This window comes from Ixodes scapularis, unplaced genomic scaffold (genome assembly GCF_016920785.2).
Source record: "Ixodes scapularis isolate PalLabHiFi unplaced genomic scaffold, ASM1692078v2 PGA_scaffold3__209_contigs__length_174095766, whole genome shotgun sequence".
NCBI classification, from domain to species: domain Eukaryota; kingdom Metazoa; phylum Arthropoda; class Arachnida; order Ixodida; family Ixodidae; genus Ixodes; species Ixodes scapularis.
The window spans coordinates 98,070,426-98,093,535 of record NW_024609868.1 but is presented as its reverse complement, the minus strand read 5'-3'; the positions used below and the strand labels follow the sequence as shown (position 1 = coordinate 98,093,535).

The 23,110-nt window shown below is 43.4% G+C and overlaps 1 protein-coding gene across 1 annotated transcript in view; it reads left to right on the top strand.

Moving 5' to 3' along the window:
- Positions 1-9,502: 9,502 nt before the first annotated feature.
- Positions 9,503-23,110, top strand: part of LOC8043404 (4-coumarate--CoA ligase 1-like) — a 36,336-nt gene continuing 22,728 nt past the window's right edge. The window contains exons 1-3 of the mRNA XM_002416276.3: positions 9,503-9,628; positions 19,193-19,394; positions 21,096-21,199. Coding sequence (XP_002416321.3) covers positions 9,503-9,628; positions 19,193-19,394; positions 21,096-21,199 — 432 coding nt within the window. The remainder of the gene's footprint in view (positions 9,629-19,192; positions 19,395-21,095; positions 21,200-23,110) is intronic.

The following is a 23,110-nucleotide window of genomic DNA, read 5'->3' as shown; positions in this document are numbered from 1 at the left end:
AAACAACACTCTTTACTGTCCCAACGTAGTGCTGCAGCCGGTATGGGATTGGACCTTACTAAAGAGTTTTAGTATTGCGCATAGAAGCAAACGCAAGCGTTGTGCGTTTGCGTTAGAGTTGCGTGCCCCACGTTGTGCGTGTGCCTCATCGCCGTGTGCCATCGAAGACCGTAATTTTGGGCTCCGCGCACACGCAGTGTAGAACACGCAAAGCCAACGCAAACACAGCGCTTGCGTTCGCTCGTATACGCAATACTAAAACTGACAAGTGTTTCACCGGCTTCCAACGCCAACAAAACGTGCTGCAGTTATCAGTCGTGCAAGCAAGTAGGCGTTCCTTCGAACTGGAAAGGCTGAGATTGGCAAAACAAAGGAGCGTAAAAATGAAAGTAACTTAATGTTATAAAAAAAAATTATTAAACATTTTTTTTTTTTTTTACTCTTGGGCGTTTGGTTTGGAAGGATATTGGCGGCGATTTTGAACGTTTTGCCGATTGTCAAAAGTCGGGACTTTGATATTTAATTATACTTTATTCACAATTAATGCAATTTTACATGGATTTCTCACATTAGCTAGAATGTTTTTATTGATTTTATTACTTGGAAATTAAAAATGCTGCAATTGGCACCAGTGATGATAATTAGAACACTTTCGATTGTCCTATTTGTTCGCGAGTTTGAAATTATATCATCAGCAACAAATTTTATTAATGCTTGAAAAATTACGTATTAAAAAATCATACTTTTAATATTATTATTAATAATTCAAATCGCGGCAATGTATGCCCCCCATTAACGCCAAGATCACGAAAATACGCCATTTAGCCATAATAGTATTTCCAGAAAGATATAATTTTATTTTACTTTTATCATATGAAAAACTCTGACATCATTATCAAGGTAGACAAACAGTCAAACACTGGACGTATTATGCGTCACGCGTTGCTATAAAACACACACGGACACTTCAGCTGCTTGACTTGGATTCCGTCTTTGGGTTGTTCCAGTGAGAACAGCGTTTATTAATTTATACGTTTTGTGGACATATTGTAAAAATTGGAATTATCCTCTTATTCCTGTGCTGAGAATAATGTTAAACCAATTAATCATCTAAATACCCAAAAGCCAATTAAATGGCCCGTAGTTCATTATTTCCCATGACAATTATCTGAGCGAGAAAAGGCAGCGAGGACGCACAAATGCCAGCACTGATTTTTCAACGACTACAACTACAAATATCAGCCTGGATCGAACGCGTATGTCAAAAAAATAATGTTTCCGCGAACAATCCCTTTAACTAAATGGTTACGACGTGAGATACATCTTGAGTTATGAGAGATAACGAAACTAAGACCTATATTGAGAAAAATAAATTAAAAATGGGGGTTAGTTTCGGTTCCGCTCCAGAATTAAAACGCGCATCCTTGCGTAAATATTACGCTAAACACCGTTGTTGTTTTCAGGGTAAAGAGGTGACCTGCGCTCATAACACCAATAGCTTCCTCGTATTACCAGAAATAATCTGTGTCGCTCAGTGAAGCCAGCACACTAGAGAGGCTCAACAGCGGCACGGATCTCCGACCCTCACTAAACCCGCCATTTTGGAAAATGAGTGGCTCCACCTATAGTTGGTTGGAGTCGCGAATACTCAGTTTCACCTAGTGTTGAAATCGTTGAAACGTATCGAAGGCTCGAAAAGCGAGCTCATTGCAATGGCAGCTGTGAGAGCTTGTGCCACCGACATGTGCCCTAGAGCAAGGAGCTCGCGCTTGAAACCTTTTTCTGCGGTATAGACGCTTTGCAGCAGCTGTGCATGGGCGCCGCCATAACTGACCTTCAGTTTTTGTTACCCCTTATTACGTTTACTACACTTCATTATTACCATAGCAAGCCAGGTTATTGCCATCTTAGATTTTATTTTGTCTTTCTCCCCAGCATTGGCCTTTGCGGAGGCTCGTCCTCACCAATTTCAGTGGCTCGGTATCTCGGTAAAACAAGTGAAGGTCAGGAATGGCGGCTGTATTCTGGCGCGTGTTCAAAGCGTCTATATCATCAGGTGAAATAGTGTATGACAGTGGAAAATTTGGACAACTTTTATAGTGGTTCGACACCTAATTTGACCCGAAGCAGATTTCAATTCCTGGCCCTGCCTGTTTCAATCTGAATGAGCATCGTATCTGCGTGTGGTCGAGTATGTACTGCGTGGTGCACGTTAAAGAGCCCAAACTAGGCTTGGTGCTGCACTGGTTAATTTCTTATATACAGCTTAAGCCAGCATCGCCGCACCTCCAAGCAAGGCCGACCTTACGGTATAGAAACACGAGCGTTAAATTTGGTTTGGTATGGAGACAAATTTCCCAAGGACGCAATCACGCTGAATGGCGTCTATCAAGTTTAACCAGGATTTGTACCCGCTGTCCGGTGAGGACTCGTAAAATATTATGGGGCAAGGAGAACTAGCGTGTTAGGTATGTCGTGCCAATGGCGGAAAAATAACTCGATTGGCATAGGAGAGAAGAAACAACAGTCTGGAGAATAATGGCGCCATTGCCTGAACCAGCAAGGGTTCCAAAGTTCAAACTGTATTTTGATGTGAAGTTCGCGTTACTGACAAAATCCAACTCGAAGAACGACACTTTTTTGCAAGCACAGATGTATGATGGCTCGCTTCATACATGGGTACATTCAGAGGTCTCCACGATATCGAGCATAATGTCATCGGATTGGATCGATGAAATCGGGAAGGCAAGGTTGAAGTAATCGACGTCGGCAATGGCATCTCTAAGAGTGAAACTTCTTGCGTAAGCCTTAAAGGGGCAGTGCAACGATTTTAAGGGTGAAAGAATTTACTGTTTGTATTTTTTTTTATATTTCCTATAGTACCACAAGTAAACGGAAACACGCATACTTCCCCCGAAATACAGCGATTCCGCTTTCCTATCGCAAAGGGAAAAGTAAATTATTTGCCGGCCTAGAGCCGCGTATGGTGGTTACAGAAACTGCTGCGTAGCGTACTGCGGGGAATGTCGTGTGTAAGTTAGCGATTTGTGCAGGAGAGTCTCGTGAGCCAACGCGCTAGCGATGATCGAACTGCTTGGTCTACCCAACGGTTTGCCGATGTCCCTTTTCTGACAAGAGCATACCTTATATAGATATTTGTACATCGATTAAAGGGGCGCTGAAACATTTTTAATACTTTGCGCGAATACCACTCCGACTTTCAGAAATAGGGCGTACACCCCTTGTCTCATATGTAACACCCCAAAACTACATTTTGATGATGAGTCAACTGACGTCAAGCTGGCGATACTAACTTTTACGAGCAGCTTGATAGCTGTTGGATATAACGTACTAAATCTCTAATCTGCGTATCAAGGACTACAAGAAAAACACTGAGGTTTTGCGCACGGCCATAAAAACCTTGATTTTCTTACTGTAGCCTTTAATGCCTACATTAGCTACTTTAATAAGTTGTATCGGTCGACTATCAAGCCGCTCGTGAAATTTGGTATCGTCGGTTCGACGTCGGTCGACTGAATATCGACTTGTTGTTTTCGGGCGTTCCATACGGGACAAGGGGTGTACCCCCTACACCCCCTATTTCTGAAGGTGTAGAACGAATCTCGGACGTTTATGACCAATGAAACACGCGTTTGGTTTCCTCCCAACGCAATAAATGTCGCAGAAAAAACTAAAGAGAAAAACAAGCAGCGTTTTTTTTCTCAACTTGCAGATAGAACAAGCGGCCTAGTCATCTGGAGCCGGTCATATGCCGCCAATGTTGATCATAGCAACGCGCTGAGGTTTGCAGTGCACAGGACACGCGCTGAGCTCCAAACATGGCAAGGGTTCGGCTATTGTCGTCATTGCAGCGATTGGACACGAGCCACTACCCGAAAGCTTGTCGAGTTGTTGATTATCACGAGCCCAAGTTGAGTGCTAACGCAATCCTCTGGTTTAATCTATGAGCCGCATTCAAATATCATCAATGGGGGACTATGGCGACACTGCGACTCCCACGCTACGTCATCAAGTTTTGCGAAGAAGAGACTGAAAGAAAATACTCGCTTATATCCTTAGAATTACACCGCAACGAAGAGGTTTCTTGGTCGTGCGAGTATATTTCCGTTCCACTAGTGCCGTTAAACTCGCGTAAAGGGAAAAAAATTCCAAATGAATATCATCGCATCGCCCGTCTAAAGAGCTTGAGCAACGTCTCGAATAACGTCAGGCAGTTTGTTTTGTTCAAGCCGCAGATAAGAGTTTGATCTTTCGTTATATCGTCTTTCTCAACGTACAATCGCATCGTCCGCCGCGATCAGGGGCGATGCCTACCAGGTGCGGTGTTTTGCTGTGCCCGAGCCGGAGTCCCTTTTTCGCAAAGCAAAATCTTTTCTTTCATCGTGTACCGCGCGAGGGTCCCCTTAGGGGTGCCTGGTGTCAGAGACCAACACGCCATGACACCTTGTTGGTCGAGAACACGGTTGACACGGTGTTCAGAATCACAGGAGGACAGCTGGAGGACCTAAAAACAGAGGTCACAGAGCCCATCCGGAAGTGGCACGCTCCCCTCGAGATGTCACTGCGCACGTGACTTCAAAGTACCTTGTCGCCGATGTACGAGTTGACAAGCGCCGAAACTTCTGTATTTGCCATTTTCATAAATGCAAACTAGCGCACGGAAGCAGAAATAGTTTTTTGTTCTTGGATTTAGAAATGACCGAGGCCAACTCCCACAACTATTTGGACAAAGTTCGAAAATCGTTGCACCTATCCTTAACGCCTGGGTCACACTGCTCCTACATCATACAGAAGACGGTCCAATTGAACTGTATTCCGTGTGATGTAAAATGCACAATAATTTGGGTAAACCAGCGTACCTAGAAATGAAAAAAATGTACCTAGGTACTCTAATAAGCGGTTGGATATAGAACAACTAATTATTTATGATCAGGCAGTATTACACGTCATCTATAGGTAAAACAAGGCAGTCATTTTGTTTGTGTTTCGGTTTTCGAGCTGGTTGTAGTTGATCTTGTATGCTAATTCAAATAAAAACAGACTAATGTTGTAGTTGAAGACTGCATCGGCAATGTCACACGAGGCCTGTTTTTTGAGTCTGCGGTGACTGTAGGACTAAAGTTTCCCATATTGTGTCCCCTTTTGACCCTCACTTCCCGAATTAACTGCAACCTCTCGTCTACTGCCATATCTTTTTCCGCTGTGCGCAATCCCCTGATGCTGACGCTTGTTCCATTTTTAATCGACGTTTGCAGGCAGGATATAATCGCCTGCAACTTTGATTTCTCTACCTGCACAGCTGCGTTTAGCTACATACAACAATAAGACCCAAGCTCATTCTGCATTCCTTTTTAAAAGGGAAAAAAAAACACGAAAAGAACATTTCGTCCGCTTTCTTTGGGGTAAGTACTCGTTTATTTCTCGTTTCTGCAACTTTTACAAACGACATGAAGAAGGTTGAACTATATACCGCGTTCGAACCCTTCTCACTAGAGGATGTACCGATCGTCGCGGCCAGAAAGAGACGCAGCGGCTCTGCTTCAGCGTATACCTTATGTTTCTCGTCACCGTCAGCAACACCGTTGTCACGGTGTTGCTGGCCACCTCGAATATGTGTCAAGAAACCTCGAGGCTGTCGGCGCAGTGCAAACACGAAATAGACAAAAACGTACCAGCTGTGCACCCCGAACAAAAGCTTTATCGATAGCAACCCCCTTTCGCCTAAAATTAATCGCTACTCAAGAGTTGACGTTCATAACGCACGAAATTAAGCGCACTAGTATAGATATACCCAGGCACGTAGCCAGGATTTTGTTTCGGGGGTTAGAGGAGGGGGGGGGCGGCATGACAAAATGCTTTATGAGGCGGAGGGGGGAGAGGAGGCGGAGCCCTAGCCCCCCCCCCCCCTCCCCGCCAAAATCGGGTGCGTGCCTGGATATAAATAACACTTATTCGCAAAACATTTTTGTAGTCGCCATAAAAATAAAAAAATACACTTGGACTGATTATGGTCCGTCGTGTGTCTTGAATCCCAGAGTGCGCCGTCGGTTCGTGTAGAAGTCCCTCTGAACTGCTCGCTTTGCTTGACGTGCTAATGCGGAGCGGAAGTTTGTCTACTTCTTGCAATGGAGTTGCGATGATAATAGAACACCGTGCTGTCATTGACTGATTGAAAAGTATAGTGGGTAATTCTCGAGGCGACTCTCATTGAGGTCGACCGCGTATTCTATCAATCAAAGCCAATCGGAGCTCGGCGTCGTTCTGGCGTCACTGCAACTCCTGCACAATAAGCGGACGACTTTCTATGCAAATAGGTTAATTTTGCGACATTAATTTAAAAGCCGGATTCAAATTAATGTTCACCAGATTAATGTTCACCAGCATCATAAACCCCGATCAACATCGCGGTCATTTTGCTTGTAGGTACATCCGTGAGCGATATGAAAGTGAACAGCCCTCTTCTTGTTTTTGACGCTCCTGCAAGTTTTGGATAAAGCTCTGTTCCAGAAGAGGGATAGAACGCAAAGTTTAGACCCCAAGCCACGTACCATTTGAGATGTTGAGGGTTAATATAGTTTTAGGGAGCCATAAAACAGACAAGAAACCAGGTAAGGTGTTCACCTTCACATTGCCGGCGGGTGTACTCCTTCTACATCGGCGCCCCTGCTCTCCCAGTCACATGGCTGAACACTCCTTTTTCTAGATACAACAGTAAATTTTAACCCACTGTTAGCTTTCAAGAAAACCAGCTCAGGTTTGGACATGTGTGCACTGCCTCGCCCTAATAGAGTGGAAACTGATTTAATTGCTTAAAAAAACACAGTGCGACGCCGATAGTATTTAAGAAAAATGATACTCCAAATGTTAGGTAGGCCGATATAGCCAAGAGGTGCAAAACACACGAGCAGTTGCATCCGCCACGCTTTCGCTTGCTTCGTTTTCCAAGACGTTGATACTGCGCCCAGATATGTAGGGAGTTTGGTCATTATTTGGTAAACATTTGGAGAAATAAAAGGCATGTGATAAGCCGAAATTGTTTTAATGACATTGGGAGCGATGATTGACAGCTCTTGTGACCAACCACTAGCCTCAAATATTCCCCTAGCAGAGGCAATGAACTTAACGAATAGCCTCCAGTCACGATTTATAGGTAAGTATGCACTCAAGTATTTGATTTTATCATCTAAATTTGAGATTTGCAACCCTTCGTAACTGAAAGAACAGTGCACGTGACGTTGTCGTCACGGCGACATTCAAAACACACTTAAACTTTCTTTTGACTGTACTGGCGACCGCGGCCACGACGAAGTTGGCAGTAAAAACTGAGGATTCGGCTCCTTGGGCATTTTGACCCAAACCCCAAACCCGCACCCCACCTTCGCAGCATCGTCTCCTTTTTCAGGAACTGTTCTCGTCGATGTCACTTTTCCCGGCTCAGGAATTGCGCGAAGCACCTTGATACTCCTATTTTCTACTACACCTTATAATTATACGTTCATGTACTTGCATCGTCATCTAAAAAGAAATGCACCGCGCTATTTGAATTTTTTAAGGTAATCCCAGCGCATTCGAACTTCTCAAGTTAATGACGGGAGAAAATATTCGACGCTGGCAGCGTTGCCGCTTTCGCCGCTCCACCCCGGCGTCCTCCGGATCCTCCCATTGGCCAGACTCTCTTTATATTTCGTCCTACTAAAACCCTGCAGTACAACCAAAGCTGTATGTAGAAAGCGTATTACGTACCATTGTATACATGTTCAAGAGTAGGGAAAGGAGAAACTGGAGAGAAAGGCTGCAATCCCAGCCTCTCTCTCTCTCTCCTGTTCTTTTAATCGTGAATTATGTTAGTTTAGTTTTAAAACAATTAGTGGCGCGGGAGATAAAAAATTGTTTATATAAAGTCGCACTCAAAATTATCCGTGCAGTTTTATTGGCGTATTCTCGCCCATTGAAATACATTTGCCTCTGAAAACTTTATAATTTGGTGTTACAACAATTTAAGGTCAATTTTGAATGTCAGAGATTATATATAAGTAGGAGTGTGCGAATAGGCATGCCCGAATCGAGTAGCACAGCGTTTCATACATTACTGATAGTGCTGGGAAAACCGACGGCAATCGGGCTCGTTTTGCAGTGTTAAAGCTAAGAATAACGCTGTGCTATTCACTTTGAGCCGTGGTTCACTCACGCCTAATTATAAATGAATACTGTCAATTTACTTGTAAAATAAACATAATAACTGAAAAACACTACGTATATGTTAAGGAACAGGTCAATATGTTTATATTTAAGATTAACGTATTTAGATCAAAACACGCTGTTATACAGTAACGTAAATCGGGAGCCCGGTTAAAGAAGAAGTAGAATAGCTTTATTTCGTTTCAGATTTTGATAATATTTGATGATACTTGATAAGGCAGCGATTATTTTTCATAATTTTTGTACAGCTCGCTTGAACCTTTGCATTAATGCCATTATCATCATAAACTTAAAATGCTGGCCGTTCACCCCTGTTGGTGTTAGACTGGTGGCAGCTGATAAACACCGTTTGCTCTACTCACGCCTAACTCCTAGTTAGCTTAGTTAGTAACGCACTGCACTGGAAATGGAGAGGTCCCTGGTTCGATACCAGGTCCAGGCAGATTTATTCGTTCGCGCATAAGTCACCTAGCTGTGTTCGGAGAATTGTGTTTTTCCCTTTGTCCCCCTTGTTTCTCTTCTCCAGGGATAATTTTCGTTATTCGTGATGATATTTAGCTGCTATTTTGAATAGGAGTTTTAAGGGGACGGCTTTAATTTCCCTGAATTCGCCTCATTCTTTCGCATTTTTCGTGTACTTTGTCTTCATGGAATATTTTCGTTGGCGCAATGAATTGCGGTTACGAAGAAACATCTAAATGAATTTTCGTGCTGTAATAAAAGCCGCAGAGATCAGAGCCATTAATATAGAAATCTTACATATTCAGGGAATGTGCATTAGTGCAGTGTATTTTACCTGGTAGACATGAAAAGAGTAGGAATAGCTCTCTTCTTGTAGAAAATGACACCCAAAACTTGAAAAGGTCAACGTCGAACGTGTTCGCGATTAGAGCTTTTTTTTTCTTTTTTTTTTTCTTTTTTGTGGAGTTATCTTTTGATAGGCTTCGCGAGGAGACGACGCATTATTTTGTTCGATGAGACTGTCAAGAGATGACGCCACAAGTTACAACTGGGTTGCCTGCGAATTTATTCGCTGTTGATCCTCGCAAATATGTTTGTCTCATCGTAGACAGCCTATATCTTATAACCATGCATTGTAGGCAGCCAATAGTATAATATATAAATGCCTTTGATTTTAATTCAAATAACGACTGTAACAAAATTCCGCTTTACACATCGTTTGCTGTTACAGATAATTACATCCTTGCGAACAAGTACCTGAAAGCGGTGGGTTCAGAAAGCACTGCGCGGGCAGGCAATACTTCGAGACAGTAAAGTGAAGATGGTGAGAGCACGCATTGAGGACGGCATCGTCTATTCGCCATTTCCTGAGCACCCTCCTGCTGAGATTTCGATGTTCGAAGCCGTACGCCGGTCCCTCATCAAACACGGAGACAAGACTGCGCTGGTAAGTTAGTCTCTTCGGCGCTCATTTCTTGTGCCCGCATATTAGGCAAAAATAGGTTCTACGTTGACGTTGACATGAATTCTGAAGACGCTCAGGAACACGCCCAGCAGTCAATGACGCCTCCTCATTTGTCTACTATACTTCCCAATGAATGGCCAAACCACGACCGGCTTTAATGGGGCGACCCTGTCACTCCGCGTTTGCCTATGAGAGCGCGCGGGCCAAGAAATATCACGTGAACGGCTTGGAGGGACCGAGTGTTCCACTAGGCGCCGTCTTAGCTCCACACCAAAACCGCGGCGGCCGCTATGAAAGGCAATGGGAACGTGTGGAAATAACGTTGGTTTCAGGTTATTTTTGTCACATTTAATAGGCAGGCGCTAATGCTAGCACATAGAATGTGTATAATAGGTTGAATTTAGTCACTATATTATAGTTTTCTCGAGCGGAATAGTCAGTATTGTGAGCTCAGCATCAATAGGGTGCATCATACAGGATGGTACATCCAGTCCGCCTGCTGGAGCCCACTCCGTGATCGGAATAAAAAGTCGAGTTAGTTGTCCCGCAGGTGGGCCGTAACGCTCTTGGTGAATGTTCGAGGTAAGACACTGTCGTTTGGTAGTGAGCTGGTGACTGGGGGGGGGGGGGGGGGGGGAAGGGGGGGCTTTTAAAGTTCTACGGTACGGGGTGCGAGGGAGTTCTAGTGACGAAGTTACGGGTTAAAAAGGGCTGCAGTCCACCAGTGCAAATACGCCGTAGGAAGGAGGCACAAGGAAGCGAGGAGTTCGGTAGCAGAAAAGTGGCTAGGAGCAGCGTGGTCGCTACTTGACGTGGATGTTGAATCGGGTCCCTGCGGACTGGACGGAGGAAGTGCAGTGCTCGATAGGATGGTGTTCGGAGGCCAAGTTGACGCCTCATAATAAGGTAGTAAGTGCGACATTGCACCGGCTCGAGGGAGGCAACAAGTTGCCTGGTTGCCGAATCCCACACCGAGCAGGAAAACTCCAGCATGGGCAACACCAGTACTGTGAACAGCAATTTGGGCACATCGGGACTGGCACTTCTTGTGGACCGAATGACGAAGCCAAGGAGTCACGTTTCCCCGGAAACGGCGTTTTGGACATAGCGATGGAAATCGAAATGCTGGTCGATGATGACACCTAGGAAATGGATGTGCGTTGTTCTTGGGATCTCGACTCGGTTCAGAAAAAGTGCTGGAGGTTCGAAGGTTGGCGCAAGGCAGTGATGTGCATGGTAGCGTATTTGGTTTAAGTTTCGGGGAAGTTGTTAACACTTGATTAGAGAAGAATATTCTAGATCAGCTTGTAGCTATTTACCGAACGTACAATCGCAATAACGATGAGAAAGGTCCTTAAAATAGAGTCGATTATCCTCAAATAGAGTCGATTATCCGCCGGTCATGGAGCGGACACACACAGATACACATGCAAAAGCGTCTGCTAGTGTGTTGAGCTACAGAGCCAAAAAACGCGGAGGCAGTTCAGCGAACTAGAGGAAGTACCAAATAAGCAAAAGCAAATGCGGCGCGTTCACGCTGGTTCGGGTGACCTGTTGGTCGCCCCTAATAAAGCCGGTCCTGGGTCAAACTCTCTACATATACGGCTCTGCCTCTTTTTATCTTAAGGTGAAACCCTACCGTGCATGACGATTTAGTGCTTTTTTGACGGCGTATAACTTTATTTCCATGTATCTTACAATTATAAAGTGGATGTCAATTAAATAGCTGTTTTCCAACAATACTTTAATGTCTCGATTTTATGATTATTTTTAGTTTTTAGTTATTTATTCGTCTTTTAATAGACCACAGTTTCTAATATTGAAAAATGTATTTCTCGAGTTATAACGTCCCATCGTTCATAATATTTTACGTGAGCGTTCGGTTGGATGGAATAAATTTAAAAAAGTAAGCAACGAACTATAAAAATAATGTATATCTTAAAATAAAAAATAAAGTTTAAATTGGTACTATTTTATGGCGCTATAAAAACGGAATCACGTCAACTAATCAAAATAACGATCCAGTAAATTATGAAGCATCCTTCGATATTACATTTCCAGAACTTCTATAATGATATATTACACGTAAAGAATGTTATAAGACCTCAAACTTTTCCCATTCAGTTACGGCACATTGTAGTTCCTTAAAAAAAAGTACATATGGCGACACGTGTTCAAGAACAGCTTGATGCGTATTTTTCGTCGTGTGCCGCTTGGAACGCCACGTGAAAAACAGAAAAAGCGCCAGATTTCAGGGTGTCAGATGCCTCGATGCCCACACCTAGAGATGCCAGAACGACAAGCGCGAGGCTGCGGGTGCATCACAGCTGATTTTGCGCGCGTTCTATTGTGCTTCGGTACACATGCCCGACGCAATCCAAATGAAATGGGCGCCATGAAATGCATTCAGCCATTTCAGACACCGCCACGTATGGGAAAACATTTTAACGTTTTTATCACTTGCAAAATCATTTTCGCAATCAAACTATGCTTGTCGGAATGATTTTACTATATTTTGTTCCAAAAACCACCTCGATGGCTCTTAAGTGGCAATGATACTAAAACGAAACACAAAACATTAAATCGGTGTCTCGGAGCCAACGCGCTGGCCCATGAATTCATATTTGTCGGGTTTAAATATCGGCCGAGATGCCCGCAATCCGACGGAGGCCAATCTGAGATTTCGGTTGCACGTCAAAAGATCTCCAGTTAGTCAAAATAAACCCGCAATTTTTTTTTTATTATTAGGGCGTATTAAGTGATTTTTGTTGGTTGGGCTTGTGAAACCCTAAGATCTGAATATTTGCTTTGCTTTACCTTAGTTCGGAGCGCAGCCAACGCTACGGGCTGATGAAGCCATTGAAGCAGCGCCAAGAGCGCGAAGTTCAGCTGTTCGTTCTCTTTCTGTGCCTATGCGCGATCGGGCTAAACTAGAGCCACTAAATAAGCTACGCTTCTTACACATCTTGGTGCTTAAAACGATGGTTGTCAGTTATCTGAAGCTTTATCTGAAATCAAAGGAAACTGTTTTCCGTCCTCAACAAATGTTTAAACAGTTCGCCACAAAGCAAAGCCGTATTACGTGAGCTTCCTGACATCGAAACTAATGCTGAGGGTTACCCTCACGAGGGTAACCGTTACAGGGGTTACCCTTACGAGAAAAACCCTCACGAGGGTTATCCGCCCGAGACCGTCCTTACGAGGGAAACCTTCAAGAGGGTTATCCTCACGAGAGTAATCCTCTTGTGGGTTACCCTCATGAGGATGACTTTCGTGAGGGTTACCTGATGGGGTTTACGTTACCCTTCCGGGAGGGAGTAAGGGTAGGGTAACCCTCATGAAGGTTACTCTCGCGAGGGTAACACCCGAGAGGGTTACTCCCGTAAAGGTTACTTTCACGAGGGTTAACCTAACGGGGTTTACGTTACCCTCATGTGAGTGAGGATAACCCTCACGGGGTAACCCTCACGAGGGTTACCTTCACGGGGTCACGTTACCCTCACAGGGTAAGGGTAACCCTCCTGAGGGTTGCCCCATAAGGGTCACCCTCATAAGGGTAACCTCACGGGGTTACCCTCATGAGGATGAACCTTGTGAGGGTAACCTCCGTGAGGGTTAGCCCTCATGATGGTAACCCTTGAGGGTTCCCCCCGTCAGGGTAACACCCGTGAGGGTTACCCTCGTGAGCATAACCGCGTGAGGGTTACCCCCGTAAAGGTAACCCTCATGGGGGCTACCCTCAGGGGGTAACCCTCACAAGGGTTTCCCTCACGAAGATTAGCCTCACGGAGTAATTCCCTCACGAGGGTTACCCTCAAGAGGATTACCCTTACGAGGGTAACCCTCACGAGGGTAGCCCCGTGAGGGTCACGAGGGTAATGTCAAAACGCTACCCTCGTGATGCCACATGTGTCGTCGTTATGGGAAACACGGGACGTCACGTGACGTATGACGTCCACGCATCTAACATTGCCAAAATTTCCGCTAAATTTAGCGGGAAGAAGGAGGCGCATACCCATCCCCCGTACCCTCCCTCCTCCTACTCAAAGCTGTGCTCCAATTCGTCGTTACAGAGAATTGAAAACGTCTTACATTTTTTTTGCTTGAATTGATAGCTGGTATTAACATATCATTGCTGTACAACATAGTCCTGAGCCTTAATTTTTGCTAACTTAAACATCGCTCAGTAGTAAAAGAAATAGACTAAATAAGTTACACTTTTATAATTTGAATAAAGCTACATAGTACCCGTTACGTTGAAAAAAACTACACCGATTTCTGTTATTCCCCGGCGAAGAGCAATATATCACGTATGTTTTCCCAATAGAATACACCGGAAGACTGCAAATGTAGACTGCTTGCTGTCTGCTTCAATTTGCAACCGGACAACACGCTTACTCTTTTCTTAAGTTGAATTTTCCATACTACCCTGCCGCAGATCCCAGTGTTCTACTTTTGTTTCTACAGTGCGTGTTGGCAAATCATGGGTGTCGATGTTTGTGTTTATTGAGCAAGAATAGGATGTTTCCTCCCTTTTAGCACCTACAAATGCATAAAGTGGAAACGTTTTTTTGGTTTTGCCCGCGAGTTCTTGCTGTTGTTCCGTCGATCAGAGTTGCGTTTGCACTGGCGTGATTACGCTCACTCCTCACCTTGTCCGGACACGTAGAGATGAACCCCGGCCCCAACGATGCTCCCGAACAGCCAAACTCTTGCTACGTTGCAAGAGAAGTCGGATGCTCTCCTCCTAAAGACCGAGTTAAACCACCAAGCAAGTCTTTCAAATCTTAGCGCGATCACTGTAGGGGTCGTTGAATTAAGCGAATGGTCACGACTCTTGATAGAAAGGTTGAGGAATTGTCGGGAACAAAAGAAGAAGTTTCTAAAGTCTCTTAAGACCTACGCTCCCTTGAAGAAAGAATCCAATCAATACCGTTTAACTTTGAAACTACGCAAAACCTTGCTAGCAACCTTGACGCTCTTGCTAACCGCATCCGCCGGAATAATCTTGTATTCAAAGGCATTCCAGAGGAATCCAGGGAAACCTGGGCTAGGTCTGAAGAAAAAATAACTTGCTTTGACAAAGACCACTTGGATCTAGAGGCAGGAGAAATTGAAAGAGCCCACCGGGCAGGTCCAAAGAACGCAAACTTCCCCCGCCCCATCATTCTAAGATTTCTTAGCTTCAAAATCAATCAAACGATTCTAGAAAATGCACACAAGCTGAAAAACCTAGCATCTTCTTGGGTTTGAATTCAGGAAGATCTCTCGCCATTGATACGTGAAGCACGCAGAAAGCTTTGGGACTACGCAAAAACGCATCGGGTTCCCAATAACGCGTGCGTCTAGTTTTTGATAACCTTTTTTATGAATGACAAGGTGTTTTTGTACGATCCCCAACCAGGCACCGTTGATGAATCGAAACGGATCATTCCAAGCCAAAATACGAACTGACTAAAAAAAAAAACCGCATCTCCACGTGATGAATGATGTTGACTGGGTCGAAGCTCTGGTGGTGCTTGTCTGCGTAGACACTGAGCCGCAGCATACCGAGCCTTTCGTTCGTTTTCATCCATGTCACGCTGCGATCAAATGCTCCAATGCGTATATAACCACGTTCCATACCACACATTCTCTTTCTGACATGGAAGAAAACGAACGAAAGGCTCGGCATGCTGCTGCTCACCGCCTACGCAGGCAAGCACAACCAGAGCTTCGCCCCAACCAACGTCATTCACCACGTGAAAATGCGGTTGTTGTTTGGTTTTTTGTTTTTTTTTTGCCTTACACGAGCACGGGAGCACGTGCTCACATGCTCGTGAGCGCGTGAGTTCACGAGCAGGAGCACGAGCCCCCGAAGCCGAACATCGGACGGACATACGGACATGGCTAACCCCTAAGGAGCATCGCCCCTAAAAAGAGAAAACTACAGTGCTAATCACACTTGTCTATAACGCGCGAGCGAGCGGCTTTCTCCGGGGAGTGCTAGACTGGTGGCATTCGCGGAAACTAAGCTAGTCACGTGGCGCAACATGGAACGGCCCGCTCCAGGGGTGACCTGCCCACTCTATCAGCTTGATAAACGATAAAAGTAGAGTGCTTTATGATATATTCTTGTTCTTTGATGACGACATCGTTGATACGCCCTCATGCTTTAGTTTGTTTATTGTTCGAGCAATGATGTTTGTAAAAAGCGTGCGAGCAGCCTTCCGCGTTCGCCGCCAGCTGATAGAGTGCGCAGGACACCCCTCGAGCGGGCCGTTCCATGTTGCGCCACGTGACTAGCTTAGTTTCCGCGAATGCCACCAGTCTAGCGCTCCCCGGAGAGAGTCGCACGCTCGCGCGTTATAGACAAGTGTGATTAGCACTGTACGTCTCATGATTTGTCCTCTTTTCTTGCCAACTTTCGGAGCATACTATCTAAATAAGACGCTCTCGCTGATAAAATTGCAATGTGAAACCCCGACGTCGTGTTAGGAACGGAGGTTTGGTTTTTTGATAATTTACTGAATGAGTTAGTGCTTGACCGTGACTTCGCGATTTTTAGAAAAGATAGAATGCAGTCACGTTGTGGTGGAGTCCTTATTGCTGTCAAAAGAAATTTGCCTGCTCTTCCCATTTTAATTGATGACAACATTAACATAATCTGGGTAAGTGTAAAAGGTTGCTTCCTTGTTCATTTTAGTAGGTGCTTGCTATCGACCGCCGAGCTTTTCGTCTGATTTTGTTGATCACCTCTATTGGAAATGTTACATCTCGTTACCGCCTGTTTTTCTTGACGGCGACTTTAACTTTCCCGGAATCAAACAGACCACTGTTAATTCATCTGACGAATGCCGCAACAATTTGCTTACATCCGCCTTCCTAAACATCTTGCAATCATTGTGCCTGACCTAAGTAGTACTTAAACCCACTCGGGACGATGCAATTTCAGATTTATTGTTCACTTTTGTGCCAGAATATTTAAAAAAAATATTACGTGTCTTGACAAAATCAGTGACCACGTGACTATCCCTATTAACTTCTGTACATCTGTAAGAAATGCTCCTTACAGTCCAAGGAAATTCGCGATTTCTCTAAGGCAAACATTGATGGTATAAACTGTTTTAAAAACTTTTATTTCCGAATTTAACTGCGATTTTTTCTCTCGGTCAGTAGAAGAGAACTGGAAAATGATACAAAATAAGTTCGAAGACATACTTGCTACATTTGCTGCAAAAAGTACTATACCTGATGCACCAGAAAAGCCGTGGTTCACGAAATCCCTGGAAAAAAAGCCTGAATACTAAAAGATGTTTCTTCAAAAAGGCACAATCTCGGAATACTGACGAATTATGGTCTCAGTACGATACTCAGGCAGAGCTGTGCAAACGTGAAACCAAGGTTGCAAAATCCAACTTTTACGGCAATGATCTAACAAACTTGATGCATAAAAATCCCAAGAAATTTTGGAAAATAATTAGCCCACCCAAAGAACAATTTTTAATTCTTTTTAGACCAGCATGGAAATGTAATATCACCAATTAATTGTGCAAACAAATTTAATGAGTACTTCGGAGATGTTTTCACCGAATAGTCTTACCCGATCCTTAGTTTTATTTTGCACACAACCATTTTTTTATTGTCGAAGATTAAAATTGACCCGGATGGTATTAACAATACAAGTCAAAACCTGCCCTTCCTGTCTTCTCCTGGTGTCGAAGGCATCAGTTCCAGGCTACTAAAACTAACACAGCCACATGCCGGGCTTCTTCTTGCACAGCTTTATCAACAATCCTTAGACCAGAGCATTATACCGCATGACTAAAACATGCAATCGTCACTCCAGTTTACAAATCTGGTAGTAAATCTTTGTTTTGTAATAATCGACCGATATTTCTCACCAGTGTTCCATGCAAGATTGTTGAGCATGTTTTGTACACTCATATAATGAGCTTTCTCGTAGACAAGAATTTCATTTTCATAAACCAGAATGGCTTTAGAAAGAACCGGTCTTGCGAAACCCAACTTTATGAATTATTAACCGATCTACACACAAACATGCATTCACAAGTTCAGACTGACACTGTTTTTATTGATTTTTCTAATGCCACGTGCCACATAAACGCCTACCTTAAAAACTTGAGTGTCTTAATATGTATAGTTCTTTAATAAACTGGTTTCGGGAATTCTTGACCAACAGAACACAGACAGTTTCTTTTCATTGTCATGATTCTTCTAGCATTAATGTGAAGTCTGGAGTTCCTCAGGAGATAGTTTTGGGCTCCTTATTATTCCTTATCTATATTAATGATATTACCACTAGCATTTCTTCCAGAGTCAGACTCTTTGCAGACGACTGCGTTATTGATAGAATTGTCAAAACCCATACCAAGTGTCTCTCACTACCGCATAACCTAGACGCCCTCTCTTCGTGGTGTGATCAATGGCAAAGGAACATCAATACCTCAATATCTAAATTCATGAACTCCACAAAGAGATCCACTGTAAGTTTCAACTACTCAATAGGTCATCTATCAATTGAAAAAGTAAATAACCACAAGTACCTAGGAGTTATTTTTAGCGAGAGCCTACCCTGCCAAGATCACGTAAATTATGTGGCCCGCAAGGCTAGTAGGTCATTAGGCTTTCTCAGACGAAATTTATATCTGGCACCTCCGGACGTTCGTTTACTCGCTTACAAATCATATGTTCGGTCTCAATTAGAGTATGCTTTTATCGTCTGGAATCCTTCTTAAGACTGCCTAATTAAAAAAATAGAGTCAGTTCAAAACAGGGCAAGCAGATTTATTTACAAAGATTATTCTCGACACACAAGCGTATCTCAGCTGAAAGAAAAAGCAGACTTGCCACTCCTCTCCACCAGAAGAAAACTTTCTAGGCTAACTTTCATCCATAACATGTATTATAATAACCCACTCCTCAGGCTTGAACTTTTAAAGCTGCCACACCGTATTTTTCCTCGATTTGACCATCAGCATAATATACTATTAAATTATCCCCTACAAAAACGTTTCCAGACATCACCCTTACAATTGGCCATTTCTGACTGGAACAAACTTTCAGCTAACATTGTGTCTTTAGTAAACGTCGACGAATTCAAAAGTGCGTGTGCTCAATACTGCGTAAATTGATGTGTATGCTTTCCACGTGTTTTCACTTTATTGTGTTTTTTCATGATGTTTGTTCATATTTTCACTGTTCTGCCTTTTTTTTATGTATGCTGTTGAATTGCCCTCCTCATGTATGGCCCCTTGGGGCACTTGCGAAATACAAATAAATAAAATAAATGGAATAAATGAGATGAAAGAAAGTCCCGTAGACACTAGCGCCAGCTGAGCTTCTAGCGTTTATTGTAATAACTGTATGGTCGCCGCGACCACAGCCCAGCAATTTAGGAATTTTTTCGCTTCTGTGATAAACTCCTGAAAGGTGTTCGCTGCGTGTTAATTTCTCGTGCACTGTTTACTTTCACCCGGGTGCGAAGCTACGAACATCATTCGAATAAGGCGCGTCAGTGATTAGATTTTTTTCTCTCTTCTGAAGATTATTGACGACGAGAAGATCACGCACACGGAGATGCTCAGTATGTTTCGAAGGTTCGCCGCCGGCTTCCAAAGACAAGGCGTACGACCAGCCGACCGTGTTTTCGTTCACATTGAAAACTCCGTGGAGAGCTTTATCGCTTTGTACAGCGTTATATTTGCTGGGGGCGTTGTCATCTTATCTGATCCGCAATTGACAGTGGGTGAGAAACTCGTAAATTACTTTGGCACCACTAACACTTTTTTTTTGGGGGGGGGGGGGGGGGGGTGGAGGGTTGCAGATAAAATAGGTGTGATAAGGTGTAGTTCAAAGATAACAAGCCAGTTTCTTGCTTTTTTTATTGTCTTTTATTAAAAATCAGGCACCTTTCATCTTGATAAGTGTCTCCGTAACCTTATCGCGAACGACAGGTGAGGGTAAAAATATTCTAAAGCATGGCTTTTTTTTATGCGACGTCTGATTTAGTTTGATATCTTGTAATATACAATGAGCAAAACCGAGCCGCCGCTAGCGGCTCAGGTGCATTCTGGGAAACATTTGTCAACGCAGATTTTAGTTTCAGTTTCCCCCATAGGACCGCGGCCTGCCGCAAGCGGACATCGCAGACCTGCACCGCGCAACTCAATGTAACTTACCTCGCCAAGTCTTCAGACGGTAACTGATTCAAGGCGAAGGCAAGCCAGGTCGCTTCAGCGAAACTAAGCCTAATATTGATCGGCATACGCACCGACTCCTTGTGGGTGGGTGTTCTCGACTTCGACAGGCTTCGAGGAAGGCCAACGCCAAGATTAGCATCAATGTTTCGCAATGTCTATATGTCGTATTTTATTTATTGTTCCTAAAGAGACACTTATGTTCGCCAAGGTTTTTACTTGTAAATAACATATGAGAGCCCAACTACCCTGGACACAATTTGCAGCTCGAACTTCGTTTCCTTTCGGCCCGAAAGCCGCCGATCGAGAACTGGCCCGTTTGAATCGAGAGGTTTCTATGGCTTTGATACAACCACCAAATATAATTAAAGTCGTGGGTCATCGGAGGCACACACTCAATATTAAAAGTAGAAAGGAAATATGGTACCCATCTTTGTGGCTCCTAAAAGGCGACAAATACGGTGATTGTAGAAACAAAAAGTTTCACAGCCACGTGACTTCCGCCAACTCTCTCTTCCTCTAAATTTCTTTTTCCTTCCCAGTCCAAGTTCAATTTCGGTTTCAAAAAAATGTTGTTTTTTTTTAGTTTTTTTTTTACTTTATTGAACATATACGTAACGTTGTGCGAAATATTGATTGGGAAGTCTTCTGACAACCATAATAAATCGGCTGGCAAAAATCAAACAAAATATTTTGGGGGGTGTCAGTGTTCCCTTTAACCCATCCTCTTTTTTCGCTTTCATTTCCCCGATTCATTTGGCTACAAGCTGCCCCTTCGTCTTCCTCTTTACCAAACTTCTCGCGACTTGCCTTCACTTTGAATCAAACACCGTCTGATAAAGTCACGAGAAGAAAAGTATACTTACTGCATCACCTTCACACGTAGGTCCACCTGCGAAGATTCGGACACGTACTCTGCGGTGTGGGGCGTGGTGTAGACTCTCGGTGTTTGACTGCAGCTGACCGCGGTCCGTTGGAGGAAATCGAAACTAAAATCTTCGTTGCCAACTGTTTCCTGGAATACACCATAGCCCCTAGAGGCGTCTCTATTTCGCAGAGGGATGTTTCAATGACGCTGTTTTCAAGAAACTATTTTGTTGATATATTCGAAAGCAATACAATTTCAACTTTCGAAAGACTGCTATTGAAAACGAAAGTGATCTCGTACTTCGAAACTAGGGTAATATGATGATTTTGTTCTTCAAAGAAAACCGCGTATATGTTTTTCATGTTAATAAACATTCCTTTAGATGAAATTTTACTCAGAATGAAACATGGAAATGCATCTCATGTGCTCTCAATCTCGAAAGATTGTCATAAGTTTAAGAAGATAAAGGAAGAAATGAATCTCAAGGTAAAAGCCTGGCGCAATGTTCCTACCCTCTTTCCATTATCTCGCTTTCAAATAAAAATTAAATTTTACAAGTACTTTCTTTTTTATCTGCACCAAATTAAAAAAATAATGACTTGCTTTAGGACACTTCATTTTGCTATTAGTTTACCCGACTTCGTGGCCACTCGTAACATGGCTGCTTGCGCTGTTATTCTCCTAATTAATAGATTAATTTAATTAACTTTTTAATTGTTGACTTCAATGGGCCTTTTGCATTTACGAAATTGAAGCCCGATCTTCATACTGTATTTTTCCATCGCACAATGCTATATAAAAAAAAAAAAATTTAAAAACTGGGCATTTCCGGTTATTTTATTTTATTCTACAGACTATTTTACGCCGAAACTAAATAGGAAAGAAGTGACAGTGATGTCGGGACCTCAGCCCTTACTTACCTGACAGCAAATACGTCATCTGGGACGCGGGCAGCCCCACCGGCATTACCGCAATATGTTTCTTTCTCTATTGGTCTTATTTTTTCTTTTTGTAGCAGCTTTTATTTTATTAATGAAATGATAGGCTTCCCGTCGGAGCAGCAGGAAATGACACTGCAAAGTTATCTCCTAGCGTAACACGCCAAGATTAGCAGGTGCCACCGCAATGTGCGAAAACGTAAGACGAAACGACGACATCTGCGTCACAGATGACGTCGTTACTGTTACGCCAAGCAAGGGCGAACATGTCGACGCCACTGTCCCCCCTTATTTCATTAGCTTCAGTTTGAAACAATTTGCAGGAGTGAAATAATTTAGCCGGAAGTGCCCGGTTGTTTTTGTGCGTTTTTATCATCGTGCGATTGGAATATATAAAATGGAGATTGGTCTTGAATTGCGTAAATGCAACATGGCCTCTAAGATCAATACTTGGAAAGTCAATTAATATATATATATATATGTTTTTACTGGTAGGCTAAGAGCACAAGCAACCCTGTTCAGAGTGGCCGGAAAGTCGAGTGAGCAAATGCTAAAAGTTTCATAAAACAGCTCCTTTGTTTTTATTAAGGTGAAAATAAGAAATAAAACACCCTGTATAATAATTCATTATGAAAAGAACCAAGCTGCCTGAGTGGCTCCGTCAATAAAGAAAAATTAAAGCCTGAATAACTTTGATAATAAAGAAAAAAGAAAAAAACAACGCCTGAGTAGCTCCGAGGCAAAGTGTCGGCCTACGCATCCCCAGGTGGCGGGTTCGAATACCGGCCGAGGGGCCCGCAATCTGACGGAGGCTTAAGGCCCGTTCACACACTTGCTACCGAGTACGACCAAAAGAGACGAGACTCGTTAAAACCTCTTAAAATTTCTTAGGACGGAGAAAACACACTGGCACCTTGCCGCCATCTATGCGGTGACCCTGGAATTGCATTTCACAAGAGCAAAAGTTTTGCGGGATTTCCGAGGTCAAATGTGCGTAATACCTATAAAAGAAGGCTCGTTTATAACGTTGACAAAGTTTTTCGAGCCGAGAAGAAAAGGATGATACGCGTGAGAAAAAGAAAACATGCCGAACCGCCAAGTTTACGCTGCTACAAAAAAGATGGCGCCTGTGTGTCCTCTCGTTGTAAGAGATATTTAGAGTCAGTCTCCAAGGCACCCGGTTCCAAGAGGTCGCAACTGTGTGAACGTGCCTTTATTGCGGAAAAGGCGCGATGTAAATAAGCTTACGGATGCACGTCAAAAGATCCCCAGGTGGTCGACATTAATCCTCAGTCATCCTCTGGAGCGTGCCCGATGCCCGTCTTTCGTTTGGCAAGAAAAAAAAAAACAGCTTGAATTTGAAAAAAAAAAAAAGAGCAAAGGTAGATGCAAAATATTTTGCAGCAGTACTTTTGCGACACCCGACAAAAATCACCATACGTTAGATCTGTGTTTGGTT